The following is a 25,220-nucleotide window of genomic DNA, read 5'->3' on the forward strand; positions in this document are numbered from 1 at the left end:
TATCATCATCTGACCCATGATTATATTTTACGTTTTCTTGTTTACCTCCTCCAGAGAAACATATCCTCCTGTATCTAGAACAGTGCCTGGCACCTGAGAGTATTACAGTAAATATGCATTAAATGAATGGGATGACCAAATGGGAGTATGTAAGATGAATTTCTTACCATAAATCATAACCAAACAAGTTTGAAGGCTACTGACTTAGATGGAAATATAAGTTCTTTGAGAAAGGCCTGTGGTGTGATGTAAAGTTAAGCTGCTTGAATCTGCCAAGAGCCTAGCTTCTCTTTGCAGGGTTGCTGGAAGCTGGCCAGGGACAGGCTGTGGGGTGTGACTTGAGAAATGGTTCAGAAACGTGCCTCAGATTCTACAATATAGAAGGGAATGAAAACTATTGAAAGTGGCATCCAGTAATCCAATATGGGAGAGCTAGTATGTGTAGCCGTAAACTCTGAAGAAGCTCAGAAGAAAGCATATGAGAGCCTGGGAAGCCATAGAAGCCTCCCCCTCCCAGGGAAGGGCAAAGCCGCTGCTTTACCCAGGCTATTGACTGAGCTAGGTACCAGGCATTCTGTGAGGCCCCAGGGCTTTAAGAAATGAATTAAATATGCTCCCCTGCCCTCTTTGAACTGAATCTAATGAGGAGACTTAAGAACTATTTTGTAACCTCTAGTTATATTTTCTGAATTTCAGAGTTTACATATTATACTTCAAAATGAGTCACACCTTTATTTATATGTTGGTTTGTCTCAGCTGTGTTGTGGGTTGATGGGAGGAGACCATACATACATACACACAGAGTACATACATGCTATTGATGTTACACACACACTCACACCCCCCGTAAAGTGAAGTTCCATGTTCATTTTATTTAACAAAGACTAGAGAGGCCTTGAAGACAACAGCTACCTGGAGCAGGAATAAGTGAAGCACATTTCTGAACCATTTCTCAAGTCACACCCCACAGCCTGTCCCTGGCCAGCTTCCAGCAACCCTGCAAAGGGAAGTTAGGGTCTTGGCAGATATAAGGAGCTTAACAGTACGTCACACCACAGCCCTTTCTCATGTGGGTTTTACATCATCATTCACAAAGAACTTATACAAATATTTCCATCTAAGTCAGTAGCTTTCAAACTTGTTAGACAAGTTACTTTCCCTCACTGAGTCTATTTCCTTCTTTGCAAAATGACGATGTGCTGCTTGATTCCCTCTAGACTCCTTTTTGGTTCAAACATTTCCCTGTATCTGTGTTCTAAGGATCCTCTTATGTCTTATTCCGGGTAGAAGTATATATGTATGTATGTATGTATGTGTATTTATAGATATATACTATAAAAAATGGTGGCATAAAATTTCATAAAAATTAATACCCTAATTACTTGCAAAATGCTCTAGTACTTTTTATTTTTTCTATGTAGTTTTTTAAATGCTGGTTATGCCCAAGTAAATTGATTCACTACCCACTAATGGTCTTAAAGAACTGTTTACAGACAGTGAAATCTTCTTGGTTGTGAAGCCAAATTTGACATCAGCAAAACCACACACTCACCCAAGAAAAAAAAAGCTGGCTCAGTGCTGGAGGCTTCCTCTGCCCTCAGCTTTCAACACCCAGAAAACCCATATGCCCACACAGGCCTGCAAAACCAGAGGAAAGGCTTAAGTGTTAAACAGCTCTGGCCTCGGATCCCAGCTATGCCACTGTTTTCCTTCTGACATTAAGCAAGCTACATAACCACACTGAGGCTTAGGTTTCTTGTCAGTATAATGGAAATGACGATGAGGATTAAATCATAAAATATACATAGAGTGGCTGATGAAGTATCTAGCACTTAATAGCCACTTAATAAATTGATGGTGGTGGTGACGATAGAGAACTAGGTATTATGAATGCCTGTAATAATCTTAGTAATATATGTTACAGGAGGAAAAATGTGTTTCCAAACTGTTTCTTTCAGTTTCTTCCCATTCCTAAACCCTCTCCTCCCTCCTTCAGCAAACTATATGGAAATGGATTTGAAGAAGTACAAAGTCATGCGTTCAATGGGACGACACTGATTTCACTGTAAGTATTTGCTCATTTCCCCAGCTCACGAATAAAAATGAAATATTACTCTGGCTACAAGATCACATTCAATCTTCAGCAACTAACTCAGGGCAAAAATAAACTTTCAAGTGGCTAGCCCTCAGTGTTTCATGCATGTTACTAGGCAACTGGCTGGCTAGAAACCCCACAGCACCCTGATTTCAAAGGCAGATGCAGCCTGGATACATTGAAGTTGACAGTTTACTGAAATATTCAACACCCTACTTTATGCCTCCTCCACCTCAGTGCCTCCCTCTCTAGCCCCCTCACTCAGGTTGATGGTGTGTTAGAGGAAGCAGAATTTCAGAAAGAAATTCTTCCCTTGGCCCCACTGCAGAGAAATCAGATAATACTACCATTTACCAGTCTAATCAGCCACAACAGACCCACTCAGGGAGTCCCATCTCTGTACTGCTAGTGCGGGAGGAAGTTCATTTTCCACAAGGTAGGGAGCCTTGTGTTTTCACCACACCCTACCCAGTTCTTCATGTTAACAGCCTTTAACTCAAGAAGAGCATCGCTACTGTTTCCCTCATTGTTCTTGACCTCTCTTTCCTTCTATGGATCCTCTTCTAAAAGAGTGGCATATTCACAAAGTTTGTGGGGCTGTGGACATTTGAACCACAGCAAGTACAGGGTGAGGTGACAGTCACCCTACAATTTGTTCATAATAAAAACTGAGAGCACATGAAAAGTTCAATTAAAGCCAAAATTAAGGAAAATAAACAAAAAGGCCTTTAAAATAAATAAGTTGTGTAAGCTGTAATCTAGACTAATGCTTCTCAAATTTTTACACACCTAAGAAGAACCTGCAGATTTTTAAAATACAGATTCCTGGGCCCTACCCCCAGAAACTTGGATTCAGTGGATCTAGGTAGAGCCTGAGAATTTGCAATTTTAACAAGCTTCAGGAGATGCTGATGCTGTCAGTCTGAAGTTGGGTAGCACAGTCTAAAGTTGGGTAGCAAAATTCTGTACAATATGCTATTTATTTTTAATGATAGGTATCTAACCAAAGCCTCTATTATACTGATACATGCTATATAGTTTGGTGGCTAACAGAATAGACTTAAGAGACAATGAGTAAGACTCAAACTCCAGTCCCACTATTTAACAGCTGGTATGACCTTGAGCAAGTGACTTAACCTATCTAAGCCACAGTATCCTCATTCATAAAGTAGATCCACTAATAGGCTTTTTTTGAAGATACCCCACCGAAATGAAAAGATCTGTTTCATATCCTCAATACTTAACACAGTGCCTGGCATATAGTAGGTGCTTATTTATTATGTACTATACAATATAATTAATTATAAGTAAACAATTAAACAAGATTATATTTTTGTGTGCTTAGCACAGCATAGTAGCACATACTAAGTGTTCAAGAAATGGTAGAATTTTTAAAGTTGTTCTCCTATCATGGGGTGAATTTGCCCTCATGTTCTTTTTGACTTGATGACTTAATGAAAGGTTCATCAACAAGCATCCTTAAGTTAATGAAGGGTTCACTCAGGCCAATTGAATCGATTTCTGCCAAACTTAAATCAGAGGCATTTATATCATCTCCTGGCACAGTTCTCTCAGATGCCTCATTCCATTATTCACTCAACAAATGTTTATGAAGCATCAGCTGTGTTTGAAGAAACATGTCATATTTTGAGGGGAAATGAAGATGATTAAGTCCTAGTGTCGCCCTACAGGAGCTTACAGCATAGGAAGAAGCATCTCCAAATGCTGTATAAACTACACATTAAGTACTAAAACAGAAGCAAAGCATGAAGCCTCCCCAGAGAGAGGTAAAGTTCTCTGGGACTTCAAGGCAGGAGGAAAGGAAAGTATAAAAAGTATCTGGGAAAGGTGGGCTTTGAGCTGGGCATAACTTAGGCAAAAATAGAGGAAAAACACCTTCCAAGCAGAGGACAGCAAGAAGAATGGTCCAGAAGAGGAAGTATAGCATGTATTCAGAGACCAGCAAATAGTGCTTTCTAGATACAAGTTAGGGACAAAACAGGAAGGGCCTCAGATGCCATAGTAAAGAGTTTAGACTCTCTTCTCCAGAAAACGAGAAGCCATTGAAAGTTCTGAGTTGGAAGTACGAGATGAGTGCTTAAAGAAGGCTCATCTGTGAGCAGGAAGGATGGAAGGCTGGAAGGGGTAGGGCAGGGCTAGAGACACAAGTGCCAGGGTCATCTGAATAGAGGGGATGGCTGAAATCCTGTGTGGCTGAGGTTACCTGAACAGGGGGAAAAACAAAAGAAGTGAATATTAAATTAAAGGGAAACAAGATGAGCATGAGAAGCAAGAGCAAAATGAAACAGATGGGAGGAAAACCAACACAGTATGTCTGTGTGAGGTCAGGAAAAATAGAAATTTAGGAGGGAAGATTTTAGGTGGTCAGCAGCATTTCAACTGTTACAGAGATACCAAAATGGGTATGAACTATGAAAAGTCCAATTAGTCAACATTCTGTATGCCCTGCATCTCACTGTTGTAAGAAAGAGGAAACCAAGGACATGAGTCAGTTTGCCAAGAACAAACTTAATTTCATTCAACAAACATTTATTAAGCACCACTGATATACTAAGCACTGTGTTAGGTACTGAGTCTGCAATGGTAGAGAGGACACAGTCCCTGCCCTTTTGAAGTTTCTGATCTATCAAAAGAGACAGACAAAAAAAGCAAATAATAGATAAAATTATTACAAGGGTAATATATAACTAAGAAGGACATAACCTGTTACTGAGATCTGAGAGAGTATGAGGGGTGACCAACTTAGGCAAGGTACCCAGGATGCCCTCACTGAGGACGTGATATTTAGGCTGAGCCTGAAGGATGACAAGGATTCCACTGTGGCAACAGTGAGGGAAGCACATTACAGAAAGAGGGAGCAGATGTGCAAAGGTCCTGAGTTGGAAAAGGAACTAAGTTGGTAAGTCCCAAGAATTGAGAGAAGGCCCGTATGGCTGGAGGGTCTTTAGCAAGGGGGAGACTGGAGATGAAGGAGATGGAGCAGGATTGAGCAGCCATGGGAAAGGAGTCCGAATTCTCTTCTAAGGGCAAGATAACACATTAAAGAGTTTAAATAGCAGGGGAGAAGCAGTTTTCAAAATTGTCAAGCAAAATTTTCAAACAATACATTCAGCCTTTCTCATAAATAGGCCTGTCCAAAGTTGTTCAGAACACAATGATACTGAAGTCCTGCAAAGTTCGCAAACACCTGACTTACTAAGGCAGCACAGGACACAGGAAAGACAGGAGCAGCCCCAGAAGGTGGCCCTGAGGCACCTGAGGGGTCTGGGAGTCAGTCCCTACTGTTCCCAGAGCGCCCCAGCTGGGAAAACTTTGGTGGAACTTGTGGTTTCTTCCACTGTGCTTCAAAAGGTCATCCTGCCTGTGCTTCTCACACCTGCAAGGTCACGTCATTGGGAGAATTCTCAAAAGTGACCCCCAGGACAATGTGGGAAATTAATTTATTTTTTGACCAAGTTGCGTAATACAGAGTTACCAGTATACAGAAAGATCTGGGTTTTAGTAAAACATGTGAAATGCTCTGTCATGAAATTTGAACAATTAATCTAACTGGGCTAACACAAGAATAATTTGCTCACAGAGCCCAGTTTCAATGATGTATAACTATAACTGAATATAATTAATACAAAACACATCAGGAAGAAGAGTCATGGAGGTTTAGGATGAAAAATTTCTTTTGATTTAGATTTTAAACAGCAATTGACTCTGACAATCTCATCTCTTTGAAAGTGGAAATACACCCAGGGGATGGGACGATGTGAGATTGACAGGTGGATTCTGATGAAAGGGCTGAGGGTTTCCAAAGAAAATGCTTAGTAGAAATGTGGAAAACAGCCACCCAGAGAGTGAAATGCAGGGGCTTTTGCAGTTCTTAAACAGCAAGGAGGGTGGGGAATGGATGTTAGTATGTTTGTTTTGCTGTGTACACTGTAATGGTGGTAAGAGAATCATGTTCCCATGCTTGAAATCATCACACCAACGACAGATGCACACTGTGCCCACCATCCAGGGTTTTCCAGATGCTCTGTGAATCACAACCATTCTCTTACAGAGAGGAAGTGCTCAAAAGAAGGCTGGCAGGCTTGTGCCCAGGGATTCCTCTTCTAGTTCCCTCGACTACTCAGAAAAGGGCCTGTGCTTAGAGATACCAGTGTCAGGGCCCAGAAAGGAGGCTGCCTAGGAGGACCAGACTGTGCTGCTCCTAAGGAGTTTAGCCGGAATGACTTTGAACTCAAGGCAGCAGAGCCCTCAGGGAGCTACTTCCATAACAGCTTTTGGCTTCTTCCATGGCCTTGAGAGTAGTGGCCCTCAATACTTTTTCCATGACACACACACACACCTGGCCATGATCATTTACACTGCACAGCTCCATTGGGCAATTTTCTACAGAGGCTGTAAGTCCTCTTTCTCACCCACTGAGAAATGCATATCTGAAAGAAAAAGAATACAAATTACACTACAAAAGAGATAACTCTGAACGGACCCTACTTTTTCAAGTATTTGCAAACTTCAATATATAACTATTAGCACACTCTGAGACCTCCAAGGTCACAATGGCGGAGAGGCTAACAAAGAGTAGGTTGCACTTCAGCCCTTCAAGCCTTGGCCTCTTGGAGCAGCATTTTCAACCCTACCCAGCTGTCTGGTGGTAAACTTTCATAACTCCAAGACAGGAGCGGGTGAGTACTTTAAGTTACAGGACAGAGTTCTACCAAGTGAGGAGGTAGTGGAAGAAAAAAGGAGCGGCCAAACACACATGCCAGCAATTTCATTATTTCATTAAGGACTAGCACGTCTTTTTCCCACTCTCCCTCCACTTCCCCCTTTTTCCCCTTCTAACCCTACCACCATGCACATAGGTTGGTCTAAATATGTGTACACACAGCTATGAATGCTTACACATGAGGTACAAACTCCACTAAGGAAAATGTCCTTCCCCACAGGGAGCTAAAGGAAAACATACATCTGGAGAAGATGCACAATGGAGCCTTCCGTGGGGCCACGGGGCCGAAAATCTTGTGAGTAGAGTGGTGCTGCCTCCCCTCCCTGCCCATTGTACCCCAACAGGGCTGCTTAGGGTGATCCCTCCACATCATCCCCAAGCTGATATGTGAGACATCAGCCTCTACACCTGAAAAGGCTGCTGTTAGAAAGACCAAGTGTATCACAGCTGCCATAATAAAGTACCCCAAACTGACAGGCTTAGACAAAAGAAATTCTGTCTTATGGTTCTGGAAGACAGATGTCCAAAATCAAGGTGTCAGCAGGGATTGGTTCCCTCTGAGGGCTGTGAAGGAAGCGTCTATTCCAGGCCTCTCCTAGCTTGTGCTAGTTCTTTCTAGTTGTGGCAGCATAACTCCAGTCTTCACATGGTATTGTGTATGTGAGTGCATGTATGTGTGTGTGTATGTGTATATCTCCAAATTGCCCCTTTTAATAAGAATAGCAGTCATGGATTAGGGCCCACCATAATAACCTCATTTTAACTTCACTACCTCTGTAAAGACCCTATCTCCAAATAAGGTCTAAGGTACTGAGAACGTCAAGATACGAATTTGAACAAAGGACAAAATTCAACCCATAACACCAAATATGGGGGGTGGTGGCCTCATGTGCTGGCAAAGAGGCTGGCTACCCACCTGGAATCCATTCATGGGAATCTAAGACCAGAGATCTGGCTTGCCCCTGGCACTTGGCTGGACAGGGCTGAGGTGCTGTCAGATTCTCTGAGGGTGCAAGGATTAGGACCAGGCTCTCTCAGTTAAAAAGGGTTTAAAGGATACATGGGAAATTGCTTCCAAGAAGGCCGAATAGGAACAGCTCTGGTCTGCAGCCCCCAGCTAGATTGATGCAGAAGATGGGTGATTTCTGCATTTCCAACCGTGGTACCTGGTTCATCTCACTGGGACTGGCTGGACAGTGGGTGCAGCCCACAGAAAGCCAGCTGAAGCAGGGCAGGGCATTGCCTCACCCGGGAAGCACAAGGGGTCCAGGGATTTCCCTTTCCTAGCCAAGGGAAGCTGTGAAAGACTGTACCTGGAGAAATGGTACACTGCTGCCCAAATACTGTGCTTTTCCTATGGTCTTTGCAACCAGCAGACCAGGAGATTCCCTCCTGTGCCTGGCTTGGTGGGTCCCATGCTCACAGAGTCCAGCAAACTAAGATCCATTGGCTTGAAATTCTCGCTGGTAGCGCAGCAGACCTGAGATGCTGGAGCTTGGCGGGGGGAGGGGCGTCCGCCATTGCTGAGGCTTGCGTAGGTGGTTTTATGCTTACAGTGTAAACAAAGCTGCCAGGAAGCTCGAACTGGGTGGAGCCCACCGCAGCTCAGCAAGGCTGACTGCCTCTCTAGATTCCACCTCTGTGGGCAGGGCATATCTGAACAAAGACAGCAGCCACAGTCAGGTAATTATAGATAAAACCCTCATCTCTCTGGGACAGAGCACCTAGGGGAAGGGGCAGCTGTGGGCACAGCTTCTGCAGACTTAAATGTCCCTGCCTGACAGCTCTGAGAGAGCAGTTGTTCTCCCAGCACAGCGTTCCAGCTCTGATAACAGACAGACTGCCTCCTCAAGTGGGTACCTGACCCCCATGTAGCCTGACTGGGAGACACATCCCAGTAGGGGCCGACAGACATCTTATACAGGAGAGCTCTGGCCAGCATCCAGCAGGTGCCCCAATGGGACAAAGCTTCCAGAGGAAGGATCAGTCAGGAATATTTGCTGTTCTGCAGCCTCTACTGGTGATACCCAGGCAAACAGGGTCTGGAGTGGACCTCCAGAAAACTCCAACAGACCTACAGCTGACGGGCCCGACTGTTAGAAGGAAAACTAACAAACAGAAAAGAATAGCATTGACATCAACAAAAAGGGCATCCACACCAAAACCCCATCCATAGCTCACCAACATCAATGACCAAAGGTAGATACAACCACAAAGATGGGGAGAAACCAGAGCAGAAAGGCTGAAAATTCCAAAACCCAGAACGTCTCTCCTCCTCCAAAGGATCACAACTCCTCATCAACAAGGGAACAAAACTGGTCAGAGAATGAGTTTGATGAGTTGACAGAAGTAGGCTTCAGAAGGTGGGTAATAACAAACTTCTCCAAGCCAAAGGAACATGATCTAACCCATCACAAGGAAGCTAAAAACCTTGAAAATAGGTTTGGCGAATGGCTAACTAGAATAACCAGTGTAGAAAAGAACATAAATGACCTGATGGAGCTGAAAAACACAGCACGAGAACTTCGTGAAACATACACAAACTTCAATACCCAATTTGATCAAGTGGAAGAAAGGATATCACTCATTGAAGATCAAATTAATGAAATAAAGCAAGAAGACAAGATTCGAGAAAAACAGACTGCAAACAAACGAACAAAGCCTCCAAGAAATATGGGACTATGTTAAAAGACCATATCTATGTTTGATTGGTGTACCTGAAAGTGATGGGAAGAATGGAACCAAGTTAGAAAACATTCCTGGATGTTATCCAAGAGAACTTCCCCAACTTAGCAAGGCAGGCCAACATTCAAATTCGAGACATAAAGACAACACCACAAAGATAATCCTCCAAAAGAGCCATCTCAAGACACATAATTGTCAGATTCACCAAAGTTGAAATGAAGGAAAAAATGTTAAGGGCGGCCAGAGAGAAAGGTCGGGTTACCAACAAAGGGAAGCCCATCAGACTAACAGCAGATCTCCCAGCAGAAACCCTACAAGCCAGAAGAGAGTGGGGGCCAATATTCACCATTCTTAAAGAAAAGAATTTTCAACCCAGAATTTCATAGCCAGCCAAATTAAGCTTCATAAGTGAAGGAAAAATAAAATCCTTCACAGACAAGCAAATGCTGAGAGATTTTGTCACCACGAGGCCTGCCTTACAAGACCTCTTGAAGGAAGCACTAAACATGAAAAGGAACAACCAGTACCAGCCACTGCAAAAACACACCAAATTGTAAAGGCCATCGATGCTATGAAGAAACTGCATCAACTAATGGGCAAAATAACCAGCTAGCATCATAATGACAGGATCAAATTCACACATAACAATATTAATCTTAAATGTAAATGGGCTAAATGCCCCAATTAAAAGACACAGACTGCCAAATTGGAAAAAGAGTCAAGACCCATTGGTGTGCTGTATTCAGGAGACCCATCTCACATGCAAAGACACACATAGGCTCAAATTAAAGGGCTGGAGGAAGATCTACCAAGCAAATGGAAAGCAAAAAAAAGCAGGGGTTGCAATCCTAGTCTCTGATAAAACAAACTTTAAACCAACAGAGATCAAAAGAGACAAAGAAGGCCATTACATAATGGTAAAGGGATCAATTTAATAAGAAGAGCCAACTATCCTAAATATATATGCACCCAGTACAGGAGCACCCAGGTTCATAAAGCAAGTCCTTAAAGATCTACAAAGAGACTTAGACTCCCGCACAATAACAATGGGAGACTTTAACATCCAACTGCCAATACTGGGCAGATCAATAAGACAGAAAATTAACAAGGATATCCAGGACATGAACTCAGCTATGAACCAAGTGGACCTAATAAACATCTACAAAACTCTCCAACCCAAATCAACAGAATATACACTCTTCTCAGCACCACATCACACTTATTCTAAAACTGACCACATAATTGGAAGTAAAACACTCCACAGCAAATGTAAAAGAACAGAAATCACAACAAACTGTCTCTCAGACCACAGTGCAATCAAATTAGAACTCAGGATTAAGAAACTCACTCAAAACTGCACAACTACATAGAAACTGAACAACCCGCTCCTGAATGACTACTGGGTAAATAACAAAATGAAGGCACCAATAAAGATGTTCTTTGAAACCAATGAGAACAAAGACACAATGTACCAGAATCTCTGGGACACATTTAAAGCAGCATATAGAGGGAAATTTATAGCACTAAATGCCCACAAGGAAAAGCAGGAAAGATCTAAAATCGACACCCTAACATCACAACTAAAAGAACTAGAGAAGCAAGAGCAAACAAATTCAAAAGCTAACAGAAGACAAGAAATAACTAAGATGAGGGCAGAACTGAAGGAGACCCACACGAGACACAAAAAACCCTTCAAAAAATCAATGAATCCAGGAGCTTGTTTTTTGAAAAGATCAACAAAATAGATACACTGCTAGCAAGACTAATAAAGAAGAAAAGAGATAAGAATCAAATAGATGCAATAAATAAATGATAAAGGGGATATCACCACTGATTCCACAGAAATAGAAACTACCATCAGAGAATACTATAAACACCTCTAGACAAATAAACTAGAAAATCCAGAAGAAATGGATAAATTCCTGGACACATACACCCTCCCAAAACTAAACCAGGAAGAAGTCGAATCTCTGAATAGACCAATAACAGGTCCTGAAATTGAGGCAGTAATTAATAGCCTACCAACCAAAAGAAGTCCAGGACCAGATGGATTCACAGCCGAATTCTACCAGAGGTAAAAAGAGGGGCTGGTACCATTCCTTCTGAAATGATTCCAATCAATAGAAAGAGAAGGAATCCTCCCTAACTCATTTTATAAGGCCAGCATCATCCTGATACCAAAGCCTGGCAGAGACACAACAAAAAAAGAGAATTTTAAGCCAATATCCCTGATGAACATCGATGTGAAAATCTTCAATAAAATACTGGCAAACCAAATCCAGCAGCATATCAAAAAGCTTATCCACCACAGTCAAGTTGGCTTCATCCCTGGGATGCAAGGCTGGTTCAGCATACACAAATCAATAAATGTAATCCATCACATAAACAGAACCGATGACCAAAACCACATGATTATTTCAATAAATGCAGAAAAGGCCTTCGACAAAATTCAGCAGCCCTTCATGCTAAAAACACTCAATAAACTAGGTATTTATGGAATGTATCTCAAAATAATAAGAGCTATTTATGACAAACCCACAGTGAATATCATACTGAATGGGCAAAAACTGGAAGCATTCCCTTTGAAAACTGGCAAAAGACAAGGATGCCCTCTTTCACCACTCCTATTCAACATAGTAATGGAAGTTCTGGCCAGGACAATCAGGCAAAAGAAAGAAATAAAGGGTATTCAACCAGGAAAAGAAGAAGTCAAATTCTCTCTGTTTGCAGAAGACATGATTGTATATTTAGAAAACCCCATCATCTCAGCCCAAAATCTCCTTAAGCTGATAAGCAACTTCAGCAAAGTCTCAGGATACAAAATCAATGTGCAAAAATCACAAGCATTCCTGTACACCAATAAGAAACAGAGAGCCACATCGTGAGTGAACTCCCATTCACAATTACTACAAAGAGAATAAAATACCTGGGAATCCAACTTACAAGGCATGTGACGGACCTCTTCAAGGAGAACTACAAACCACTGCTCAACGAAATAAAAGAGGACACAAACAAATGGCATTCCCCACTTAATAAATGGTGTTGGGAAAACTGGCTAGCCATATGTAGAAAGCTGAAACTGGATCCCTTCCTTACACCTTATACAAAAATTAACTCACGATGGATTAAAGACTTAAATGTAAGACCTAAAAACATAAAAACCCTAGAATAAAATATAGGCAATACCATTCAGAACATAGGCATGGGCAAAGACTTCATGACTAAAACACCAAAAGCAATGGCAACAACAGCCAAAATTGACAAACGGGATCTAGTTAAACTAAAGAGCTTCTGCACAGCAAAAGAAACTATCAGCAGAGTGAACAGGCAACCTACAGAATGGAAGAAAATTTTTGCAATCTATCCATCTAACAAAGGGCTAATATCCAGAATCTACAAAGAACTTAAACAAATTTACAAGAAAAAAACAAACAACCCCATCAAAAAATGGGCAAAGGATATGAACAGACACTTCTCAAAAGAAGACATTTATGCCACCAACAGACATACGAAGAAATGCTCATCATCACTGGTCATCAGAGAAATGCAAATCAAAACCACAAAGAGATACCATCTCACACCAGTAGAATGGCGATCATTAAAAAGTCAGGAAACAACAGATGCTGGAGAGGATGTGGAGAAATAGGAATGCTTTTACTCTGTTGGTGAGAGTGTAAATTAGTATACCCGTTGTGGTAGATGGTGTGGTAATTCCTCAAGGATCTAGAACTAGAAATACCATTTGACCCAGCAATCCCATTACTGGGTATATACCCAAAGGATTAAGACACATGCACACGTATGTTTATTGCAGCACCATTCACAATAGCAAAGACTTGGAACCAACGCAAATGCCCATCAATGATAGACTGGATAGAGAAAATGTGGCACATATACACCATGGAATACTATGGAACCATAAAAAAGGATGAGTTCATGTCCTTTGCAGGGACATGGATGAAGCTGGAAACCATCATTCTCAGCAAACTATCACAAGGACACAAAACCAAACACTGCATGTTCTCACTCACAAGTAGGAGTTGATCAATGAGAACACATGGACACAGGGAGGAGAACATCACACACCAGGGCCTGCTGGGGGGTGGGGGTGCTGGGGGAGGGATAGCATTAGGAGAAATACCTAATGTAAATGATGAGTTGATGGGTGCAGCAAACCAACATGGCACATGTATACCTATGTAACAAACCTGCATGTTGTGCACATGTACCCCAGAACTTAAAGTATTTAAAAAACAAAAAAAAAAAAGGATACATGGGAAAGTTAGGAGAAATCGAACATTGAATCTGACAAAGCCTGAAACATCCAACATGAAACATCCAACATCCTGCAGAGACCTAAAGTTGCAGTCAGGTTTCAGGGATAAATGCAACAGCGTTCCAACTACTGTGCTGCTCTCACACAGGGCAACTGGTTATCCCATCACAGAAGTGGCAGTCCATGACACCACTAATCTACTCTAGCAGCTGTTATTTATCCAACAAACATTGATTGAACCTATCCTGTATACCAGGCACCGTGGTGAACAGACTGTAGTAAGCAAAATAGCTCTGGACCTTGCCCTTAACCAGATGACAGACACATAAGGGAGACAACAACAAACAGGCAAAGCAATAAACAGGCATGTCATTTTACAATGAAAAAAGTTCTAGAAAAATGGTGAGCAAGGTAAACCAGTTCATTTGTTTGTTTATTCATCCATTTATTCACTAACTCTTATGAACCCATACTCTGCAGTAGTCACTGGATTAGGCATCAGAGAAATGGCAGAGAATAAGAAGAGATAAGCACTTCTGCCTTCATAGAATGGGGAAGACAGACAAGGATCATATAAGTAAATAAAATATGTAGTCATCCAAATGCTATCGGTTGTAGAGGAGAAAACTCATTTGGTTGTGGGGAAAGGAGTTCTGGAGGGGGGAGTACTATTTTAAAGGGGATGGTGAGGGAAGACTATCCTGAAAAAGTGTCGTTTGAATGAATACCTAAAGGAATTAAGAAAGCAAGTTATGTGATTATCTGCAGGAAAAGTGTTCCAGGAGGGGGAACAGCAAAAGCAAAGGCCTGAGACAGAATCTTGCCTTGTGTATTTGAAGAGCAGCAAGGAGGCCAATATGGCAGAGTGAGCAAAGAAGGGAATCATAGAATATAAGGACAGAGACGTGGCAGAGAGCTGGATCATGGTGGGGCCTATGGTCACTATATGGACTTTGTTTTTTCTTTAAGTGAGATGGGGAGGCTTTGGGGGTTTGAGCAAGGGAAGGAAATGAGCTGTTCTGGTTATTCTTCATAATGTAGATCCTGCCAAGATCAACTCATGACTCTGTCTACTTTCTATTTCCACCAGTGTAAAACACAAAGTCTGTCTAATTTCCTAGCTCCTGTCCCTATCAGCCCCTCACTCTCTATTTCCTAACTCCTTCCTGCTATCCACTTTTGACTGTCTACTTCCTATTCCTGCCACTGTGAGCCCTGACTGTGCTAGTTCCTAGCTCCCACTGTCAACCCCTGACTTCATCTGTTTCCTAGCTCCTGCCACTGTCCAGTTCTCTGTCTACTTCATAAGTCCTGCCACTATCGACCTCTGACTCTACTTCATAACTCCCACCACTAAAATTCCTACATCTTTCTGTTTCCTAACTTCTGCCACTATCAATCCTAACTCCCTCTAATCTCCACTCAACCCTATAACTTCTGTTTACTTATGACTTCCACTACCTTGTGGCTCCTGCCCACTACTTTCTCTGCTCTCAAATTCTGGCAACCTTATCCTAGGGGTCTTTTTCTACACGTATCATATGCAAAGCACACCAAACTCCAAATCTTGTAGGTTGACTGAATACTCTTCAGTTTAGCACATCCTGTAGGCAGAGCTGTTATAGCAAGCTGTCCATCTACTTGGTCACTAGACAAACAAAGAAAGCTGCCTCTGGCTCAGGTGCAAAACACAACCAAGCCACTGTGTTCCCAAGGCCCCTGCATGACAGTATTGGCTTGAAGAGCTGCTTGGTTAGCTCCTTAGAAGTGACTGTGGGCACTACAGATCCCTACACTCTCATGTCCAAAACAGTAGCACCAGACCTAGGTCTCTTCCTTCTCAAGAGGTTGTTCTCATTATACCCCTAGGATTTGAATCGTATCTAAAAGCATCCATTCCACCCTTACTCAAAAAGTATTTCTCAAACTAGTCTGTTACTAAGACTGAAAACTCACTATCAGAGGTTCACTCCCTTATAATGAGGCCCTACCATTTCAAAGAATCTAATTTTAAATTTACTCACTCACAAGACAAACAAAAAAGCCACCAGATCTTCAAAGAGCTCAATCCCTAACATGTCTGAGATAAAAAACCCTATAAAGCAGAATGAGAACCCTGGTTACCTGAATCAATAGGGACACAAAAGCAGGAAAGTCTGAAGCCCCTGGGACAAATTTTGCTGCCTTAATTTTTCCACTGAGGTCCTACAACATCATCATTCCATGTCATCAAGTTCATCTTCCATCAGTCACCTATTGCTCCCCTCCCATGTGCTGAACACCAAGTCTTGCAGATGATTGCTGAGGGGAGCTGTGCTGCTAGAAAAGTTTTGTGGGGCATCAGCAGCAGCCACTTAGAAGATGAGCAGAATTGTTTAATTCCCATTGACTCTTTTCTCCTAACACTTAATGTGTTTAGAATTTTCTTGGACATTGCCTCAAGTCTAGTAAAACCAAAGAGTTCAGGACCTTGTTGACAAAGCCTGACCTTTCCACACAGTTTGACTTGCAAGGTTGTGTTTGCTTGCTTTGAACAGATGAATCAAGTTTGCATTAGAGAACATGCATTCTGCTTCCTAGGTAGATGATGGCTAATGCCACATAGCAGCTCTTAATAAGGTAACCAGCCTATGCTTCATGAAAACCTCTCCTGCAGGGCTTAATCAATCAAAGACTGAAGCATCTGAAGCCCTGAATAATTTCCCCTGGGGTAGAGCACAAAAGCTGATGTAACTGCATGTGCTGGCTGTCGCATAAAGCAAGTGGTTATTTCACTTCTGCTAAGTGGAGAGAAGTAGAGGAAGAGAGAGGGTGGGGAAAAGGAGTTGGAAGAGGGGAGAGACAGAGAAATGCTAATAAATGTATGGTAGGTGCAAGGAGTTATACTTAACCTTGAAAAGAATAATGAGGCGCACATAAGAAAAAATACAGAATCGCTTTTTTGAATTCAGATCTTAGTGAGAGTAATTGAAATGGAGAATTAAGGGGAAAGCAAGATGGAGAAGATTCCTCAGTGCCTATAATGATAATATTGTTGAGGGGAGGTTCCATTCTCTGAATAAAATGTATAAAATAAATAAATAAAAAGCATTTCTCCCCTTTATTGTTCAGGGATATTTCTTCCACCAAATTGCAGGCCCTGCCGAGCTATGGCCTAGAGTCCATTCAGACGCTAATTGCCACGTCATCCTATTCTCTAAAAAAATTGCCATCAAGAGAAAAATTTGCCAATCTCCTGGAAGCCACGTTGACTTACCCCAGCCACTGCTGTGCTTTTAGAAACTCGCCAACAAAAGAGTAAGTAAAAAAAAAAGGTAAAGCCTACCCAAGCTGTGGCCGAAATTCAGATTTCAAAATAGTCAATGAGTAGACAGCTCCACTCCCCTTCACTCCCTGCCTTCTCACCCAACTCCATAGACATGGGGTCACTTTCAAATAGATAAGGAGAAAACAAACTGTTCTGTTTCCTTGTGGAAACTGCTGCCAAATAGTTGATTCTCCCTGAAGTTAGAAGACCTTTGTAGTCAATTCTGGGTATACTGAATTAGAGGCCATTTTAGCATTTGCAGAACGGAGTACAAAACTGGCATCTCAAAGGATTTGTTCTAATCCTTATCAGAGAGCATCATTTTTTTAAGCAGAGGAAGAAGCTTCAGGATGGCAAAACTTACCTAATGTTTTAATCCTTAATTTAAAAATGGACACAAAACACTACAGAAGGTTTTCAAAACTATTTCTCTCCTAGTAGCCAAGCATCTTCCATTTCAGAACAGAATTACAGCTAAAGATAAGCTTAGTATGGGAACAGAAAGGGAATGAGCTCCTGGATGGTTTGCATCCAGTGGTCGGTATCGTACTGATTCCGTTCATCCAGGGTTGGGGACACGGTGGCTGAATTTCATTCTTTCCTCAGAGCATTGTTTTTCGACTTTTTTTGACTGAGATGCATAGTAACAAATACTTTTGTATTGCAACCCAGTACATGTCACATATGTAACAGAAATAAAGCAGAGTGATACTTAACTTTTTAATATGTAATATGCTGATATTTTCTTGTTTATTTTATGCTTTTCTTATTTTTAATGCCAGTCTTGATGCACTCTATTGCTTTCATGACCCACCAATGGGTCACACAACTTACAGTTGGGACAACACTGCCCTAAAGCATTATTATTGTAGCCTATGGAGATAGGCTCTATTCAGTTAATCAGATAAGGCACTAAGAGAGTGACACCAGATGCTGCTGTCTTTGTTTGGAATCAACCAAAATGAATTATTTATAATCAACCAGTATGCATTATTTGTACCTTGCATATAGGAGGTTCAGCTCCACCTGAGGCTTTTGGGATAGCTGAGAAGATAAAAACACTTGCTGTATTCAGAGAGTCATGCAGCATTAACTGAGCTTCAAAAACATTAACTGAGCACTCACCATGTTCCAAACACTGTGTGAAAGCCTGAAGGTACAAAGATAAGTCACAGACAGCTGTATGGGGGCAATACACAAGAGAGCCAATATTTAAGTCCAACACAGCAAATGTTATGACAGATCTGAGAACAGAACAGAGTGTTCTGAGAGCACTGAGGAAGAGTTTGTTAATGGTAGCAGGGATTATGGAAGGTTTCCTGAGGGAAGTGATTTAGGCTGAGTCTTGAAGAGCAGGCAGGAGTTGTCTAGACAGAGTGAGAAAAAGCAGGCAAAGAAGATAGAATGGCTCATGTGAAGACACAAAGTCAAGAGACAGTAAATGAAACTCTCTCAAAAAAAGTGAAACATGGACACATGGAGGAAGATGAAACCGAAGAGGAAGCCAAGGAGATGTGGGCCATGATGATCTGAGGGCCAGGCCCAGCTGTTTAGAGGATGGGGAGCCATGAAGACTTTTAAGCAAGATTACTCAAATTTGCTTTTATAAAATACCACTTTGCAGCAAGGAGGATGGTTTGGAGGTGAGCAAAACTGGTGAGAGACCAGTTAGGAAAAGGATAGAGATATTGGTTTATGATAAAACTGATTCTGGATACCCACATTTTGTGGCAAAGAAATCACATCCCTTCCTGAAATTACTGGCATGTGAAAATTTTAGTTCAGGGATTTTTATTCCAGTAGGTGAAAGAGACAAAATATTCCTGCAAGGAATTGTCTCATAAGTATTGGAGAAGAATAATACATAGAAGCGTCCAATTTGAATTGCCTCATTTCTCCTTCCTCATCAGTAAAGGTTGAGGCCCTCACAGCCTGCTCTCTTTTCCCATTTTTCTTTTTTTCTTGGCAGGGGTAAGGGTGTTGGTTATTTTCATTTATTGACCTGACTAATGGGTACATAGCTGATCATTCTGTGAGAAATCATTGAGCTGTACATTCATGTTTTACCTGCTTTCTGTGTGTTACAATTTAATTTTCTGATGTTTTACAAATTGCTATTACAATATAAGTCTATTTGAAACTTATGAAAAGGAAAATAGGCAAATGTCATATATCTTTTCTGGTTGTGGCCTTGTACCCCACTGCCCTCAGGGAACCTTGATCTGACTTCACCAAGTCTTTTGGAATTAGCCCCTTCTGAGCCTGTCCTTTTCCATCATGTCCAAATTCTTAATGAATGCAGTTGATAAACCTTGTAATAATGTATCAACAGCATGATAGTTCTTGCATAGAATATGCATGAACTGTGTAGAAACAATGCATTGTCCCATCAGAGAAGATGCAAATTTCATTCTCTATAAAAACAAAGATTGACTGTCATGAGGATGCCATCAGGGCAGTGAATATGAGGAGAGAAGAAATAAGAGACAATCAAGGGCATTTGTAATTATGAAGAAACCACTGTTTTTTTTCTGTAGATCTCCTCTGTGGACAACCATTATTTTTTTATTCAACTTTTATTTTAGTTACAGGGGTACATGTACCAGTTTGTTACATGAGTATATTGCATCCAGGAAGTGAGCATAATACTCGATAGGTAGTTTTCAACCCATGCCTCCCTCCTTCCCTGCCCCCCCTTTAGTATTCTGCAGCACCTGTTGTTCCCATGTTTCTGTTCATATGTCCCCAGTGTTTAGCTCCCTCTTATAAGTGAGAACATGCAGTATTTGGTTTTCTAATCCTGAATTAATTCACTTAAGATTATGGCTTCCAGCTCCATCCATGTTGCTGCAAAAGACATTATTTTTTATGGCTGCATAGAATTATATTGTATATATTAACCACATTTTCTTTTTTTTTTTTTTTTTTTTTTTGAGACGGAGTCTCGCTCTGTCGCCCAGGCTGGAGTGCAGTGGTGCGATCTCTGCTCACTGCAAGCTCCGCCGCCTCCCGGGTTCACGCCATTCTCCTGCCTCAGCCTCCCTAGAAGCTGGGACTACAGGCGCCCACCACCACGCCCGGCTAATTTTTTTGTATTTTTAGTAGAGATGGGGTTTCACCATGTTCGTCAGGATGGTCTCGATCTCCTAACCTCGTGATCCGCCCGCCTCGGCCTCCCAAAGTGCTGGGATTATAGGCGTGAGCCACCGCGCCCGGCCTGTACCACATTTTCTTTATCCAATCCAGGCACCCAGGTTGATTCCATGCCTTTGTTATTGTGAATAGCATAGCAATGACCATACAAGTGCATGTGTCTTTTTGGTATAATGATCTATTTCATTGGGTATACAGTGAGTAATGAGATTGCTGAGTTGAACAGTAGCTCTGTTTTAAGTTCTTTTAGAAACCTCCAAACTGATTTCCACAGTGGACGAACTAATTTACACTCTCATCAACAGTGTATGAGCGTTCCCTTTTCTCAAACTGTAAAAATCCTAGAAGAAAACCTAGGAAATACCCTTCTTGACATCAGCCTTGGCAAAGAATTTTTAGCTAAGTCCTCAAAAGCAATTGCAACGAAAACAAAAATTGACGAGTGGGACCTAATTAAACTACAGAGCTTCTGCACAGCAAAAGAAACTATCAACAGAGTAAACAGACAACCTACACGATGGGAAACAATACTCACAAACTATGCATTTGACAAAGGTCTAATATCCAGAATCTATAACAAACTTAAACAAATCAACAAGCACAAAAATAAATAACCCCATTAAAAAGTGGGCAAAGGGCATGAACAGAACAGCATTTTTTCATATGTTTGTTGGCTGCTTGTATGTCTTCTAAAGAAAAAATGCTCATCATCACTAATCATCAGAGAAATGCAAATCAAAACCACAATGAGAAAAACAACAGATGCTGGCAAGGCTGTGGAAGAAAAGGGAATGCTTATATCCTGTTTCTTTACTCATTTGTATCTCCCTTAAATTCCATCCCTAGGTAAGTGCTCCCTCAGGTAAGAACAGGCCTCATTTTATTTTATTGGTATTTCTCCTATTTCCATAGGCTAAACTTCTTAGAGGGAAAGATGGAGGAGTAGGGAGCACCCACATATGTTTCTGCACATAAGAAAAAATAACCTGAAATTCATATCATGATGTCAGGTCCGGCATCTTCAAGTCCTTACAAAAAAAAGGTGCCCAGTTATAATTCAAAACCATGAACACAGAATGATTATTTGTTAAGGCCAATGTGGAAAGGAGAGTGGTAAGGAGCAAACCTTAATATACCATAAAAGTAGCTTTTATAATCATTGAAAAATCCTTGATTCAATATGACAAATTTAAGTTTTTTCATCTCTAGTGCCCACACAAAATGCTTAGTATTCAGAAGCATTTTATCTAAGCTGGAAGCACTCTAATGACAATTCAGAAGCCTTTACTGTCTCCTCAGGAAGCATTTCAGTTAGGACAATGGTGCAGAACAAGATGCTGGTGTAATAGGTAAAGAATTTGCATGAACAAAGCATAAATAGATGCACAATCAGGTTTAGCTTGAAGACCAAAAGCTCAAATGCTTTTTTTAACCTCTTCTCTTTCAGACAGAATTTTTCACTTTCCATTTCTGAAAACTTTTCCAAACAATGTGAAAGCACAGTAAGGAAACTGAATAATAAAACATTGTAAGTATTTGCATGCAAGGAAACTCAGAAGTCATATCTTGTTCTGTGTGTACCTTATTATCAGCATCAATTTTTTCTTTTGATACAGTCTTGGTTGGGGAGCGGTTGCAAAGCATCTTTAAATAGTTTTAAAATGGGAATTTTTTCTTTGCAATTGACATCAAGTTGATCAAGCATCTCTTTCAACTGTTTAAAAAACTATTTTAAAATGTTCCTCAATATTTATTCTAAAATTATATTAAAGCCTCCTCAAAAATTAAAACTATGCAGGTATTTTGATGTCATCAAAGGCTGATATAACTGATAGCTTCATTTGTAAGAATTTCCCCTAGTCACATGGTCAACATTCCACAAAGATTAACTAATTGCGAACGTAGCTTAAAAGTAGCCACTTCCCTTAAAGGAGACTTAGGCTACCTCAACAACTATGCTCCTGGGCTTAAAATTAGTCTTCATGGTATCGCTAACATACACTGGATGGAAGCTACATTGCTGTTTTACTGACTAACTTTTAACACTTTTCTGCTATAAATGCTGGCTGCCTTGGCATTTCACTTATCTTCAACTGTAAAACAGCATGCCTCAGAAGATAATCCCAGTGTCCCTATGGCACATTTACTAAGATTTAGATTTTATTATGCCCCCATGAGTCCTCCAGACTACAAAACTAGAGGTCCCTCTGAGATACTTTGCCAATCTCTTTCTGAAATTTTCTCTTCTTTTCTTTTCCTGTCAGTCTCCAAGTTAGACAAATGCTTCAGGGTGATGTGGTAGAATGACCCTGGACTTTGGGGTTCCATTCCAAGGATATGAATCCTTGGAAGTAACCTTCCTGTAACACTGAGTATCACTGGCAAAATTTATCCTTTTTGAGACCTTTCTCCTCATCTGTAAGGAACAGCAGAAATACCATTTGGCTTTCAGAACCATGAGAATGAAGGAAGTTGCTAAGCAATGTGACAACACCAAGGGTAAATAAGTATTACTGTCTCCTTCTTTTCCTTTTCTCCCAGTAGGTCTGGCACCCATATCCTCCAGTGGCCTTTTCTTCTCCCTTCCCATCATCTTACTCAGTATTCTATCAGTAACCTTCTATGTAACTCTTTTGCAACCACATGACTTTATTCTTATCAACAAGAAAACATTTATGGGTATAGTTAATAACAGCACCAAGGAGTGGTTTGAGGGGAAGGAAGACTTCAAACCATCCTCCATATAATCCTCACCAGTCCTCACCGTAAACCTTCCCAAATGAGCACAAACAACCTTAAGTTTGCTATGCTATCACTGCTTTAAGACAAGTCCCTAATCTCTAGCATCTTCAAAACTAACCGAAATTAACATAAAATCTAAGTACAAAGAGCATTCTCCTTGTGAAAGCATTTTATGCTAAATCTCCTACCTCCTACCTCCCACCAGATAGCCATTCCTCAGTGCCTAGAGTTTAGAAATTCTGCAGCCAGCCGCTAAGCCTTACCTATTCTCCCCAAGATAATGCATCCTTACCTCTATGGCTGGCCCCATTGTCCTCCTAAAATTCCCATCTTTTCTCCTTTCTTTCTTGTGACTGGAGCAGGCGTACTACAGCTCTCCTTCCTCTGATTCAATATTACGAAGCCCATGTGAGTCCATTCATACTCCCTGTATAGCCTCCAATACTAAAGACAGCTCCGTGCTGGGCTTTGTCAATAAGCATGATGCTGCCCTCAGGAGCCATCCCAGGACACAAACGTAAGTAACGGCAGGTGGGCATTTAGTCTGAAGACAAATCACCAGGGAGAAAAATTGCTAGACATATGCCCAGTAGGGCAAAAAAAAGAAAGGACAAAGGACCAGACAGCAAGAGGAAGTGAGAAAACATGTTTGACCTCTTATTGATATAAATTTAATCAGAAATCATGGCAGAATTTTTAGAAGTTTTACAATAGTGCTTCTAAGAACTGAAGTAGTTTTGAAAAGGGGAAAGGAGTAAAGGAAATCAGGAACAGTTGGAACGTTTTCACCTAATTTAACAAAGGCTATTATTTTCTATGAATCATCCAGAGAGCTTACTTAAAATGCAAATTCCTGGGCTCTGCCTCTAGAGATTTTTTATTCAGGGTTTGGAAAGCCAGGAGTCTGAATTTTAACAAACACCCTGGTGATTCTGATGGAGCTGGTTCAAGGACCACACTTTGAAAAACAATGAGAGTGAAGTTAGGGGAAAGGTCTCTGAACTGTGGTTATGAAGACCTCATGCTGCTACTGTCACTATCCCCGAGAGACCTTGGACAAGTCCTCCTTTAATCTTGGTTTCCTTACCAATAAAATGAAATGATTCAATGAGATGGTCTTTAAAAACCTTTTTTTTTGAGACAGAATTTCGGTCTGTCACCCAGGCTCAAGTGTAGTGGCACAATCTCGGCTCACTGCAACCTCTGCTTCCTGGGTTCAAGCGATTCTCCTACCTCAATCTCCCAAGCAGGTGGGATTACAGGTGCATGCCACCATGCCCAGCTAATTTTTGTATTTTTAGTAGAGACAGGGTTTTGCCATGTTGGCCAGACTGGTCCAAACTCCTGACCTCAGGTGATCTGCCTGCCTCAGCCTCCCAAAGTGCTGGGATTACACGCATGAGCCACCGCGCCTGGCCTTAAAACCTTTCTAATGCTAAGAAATTAATGATCTATTTTCTTTAATAGTTCTTTTAACCATCTTCTCCCTTTAAAGATTAAAAAATGGTAATTATATTTACGTCTATGAGAAGAGGACAAACAAATGTGCTAGTTATAACAATATTTAATAAAACACGGGAGGTTCCTATGCGGTCTTCTGTACATAGCAGCAGCCCTTCTCTAGTTCCAAATTGGGCTCCACAATACTCGAACATATTTTCAGAGTCCCAGGTCACAGATTTTTTTCTTTTTTAAAATCTGTGTTCTTTCCCTTCAGTATTGTATTCTTCCAATTTATTATTTCCTCCACTCACTGAACTAGGTATGCACTTAAAATACAAAACATGAGAAGTTAGCTTTCGAAAGTAGAGAAAAATATCCTTTTAGTGTGTTAGAACCATAAGGTTCCTCATGTATTATACAAAAATGTATTATAAATACATATATGTAATGGCCTTGACAGAAAAAATATGCCCATTTCTCCAGTTCCTAAGATTGTATTAGCAGAAGATGGGTAAAAACAAAAATGTTTGTTGAGCCTACCTGCATCATGCTGTGTGCTCACTGTCCCTGTATCCTCTCAATTCCTTTCAGAGCTAGAATCATCCTGGTTTAGAATTATTCACTCTACAAACATTTACTGAATGAACACTCCGAGCCAAAACTGTGCTAGACACTGGGATTTCAGAAATGAGTAAAACCTAGTCCTCTGTTTTCAAGAAGTGAATAGACAATTAAAGAAGATAGACATGCATCATCACTTAATTGCAATATGTTT

The 25,220-nt window shown here is 41.1% G+C and overlaps 1 protein-coding gene across 1 annotated transcript in view; it reads left to right on the plus strand.

The window, feature by feature from the left end:
* LHCGR (luteinizing hormone/choriogonadotropin receptor) overlaps positions 1-25,220 on the plus strand; it is a 63,004-nt gene that overhangs the window by 33,842 nt on the left and 3,942 nt on the right. The window contains exons 7-10 of the mRNA XM_005575920.5: positions 1,997-2,065; positions 7,060-7,134; positions 16,912-17,097; positions 21,708-21,788. Coding sequence (XP_005575977.3) covers positions 1,997-2,065; positions 7,060-7,134; positions 16,912-17,097; positions 21,708-21,788 — 411 coding nt within the window. The remainder of the gene's footprint in view (positions 1-1,996; positions 2,066-7,059; positions 7,135-16,911; positions 17,098-21,707; positions 21,789-25,220) is intronic.

This window comes from Macaca fascicularis, chromosome 13 (assembly GCF_037993035.2).
Source record: "Macaca fascicularis isolate 582-1 chromosome 13, T2T-MFA8v1.1".
NCBI lineage: Eukaryota > Metazoa > Chordata > Mammalia > Primates > Cercopithecidae > Macaca > Macaca fascicularis.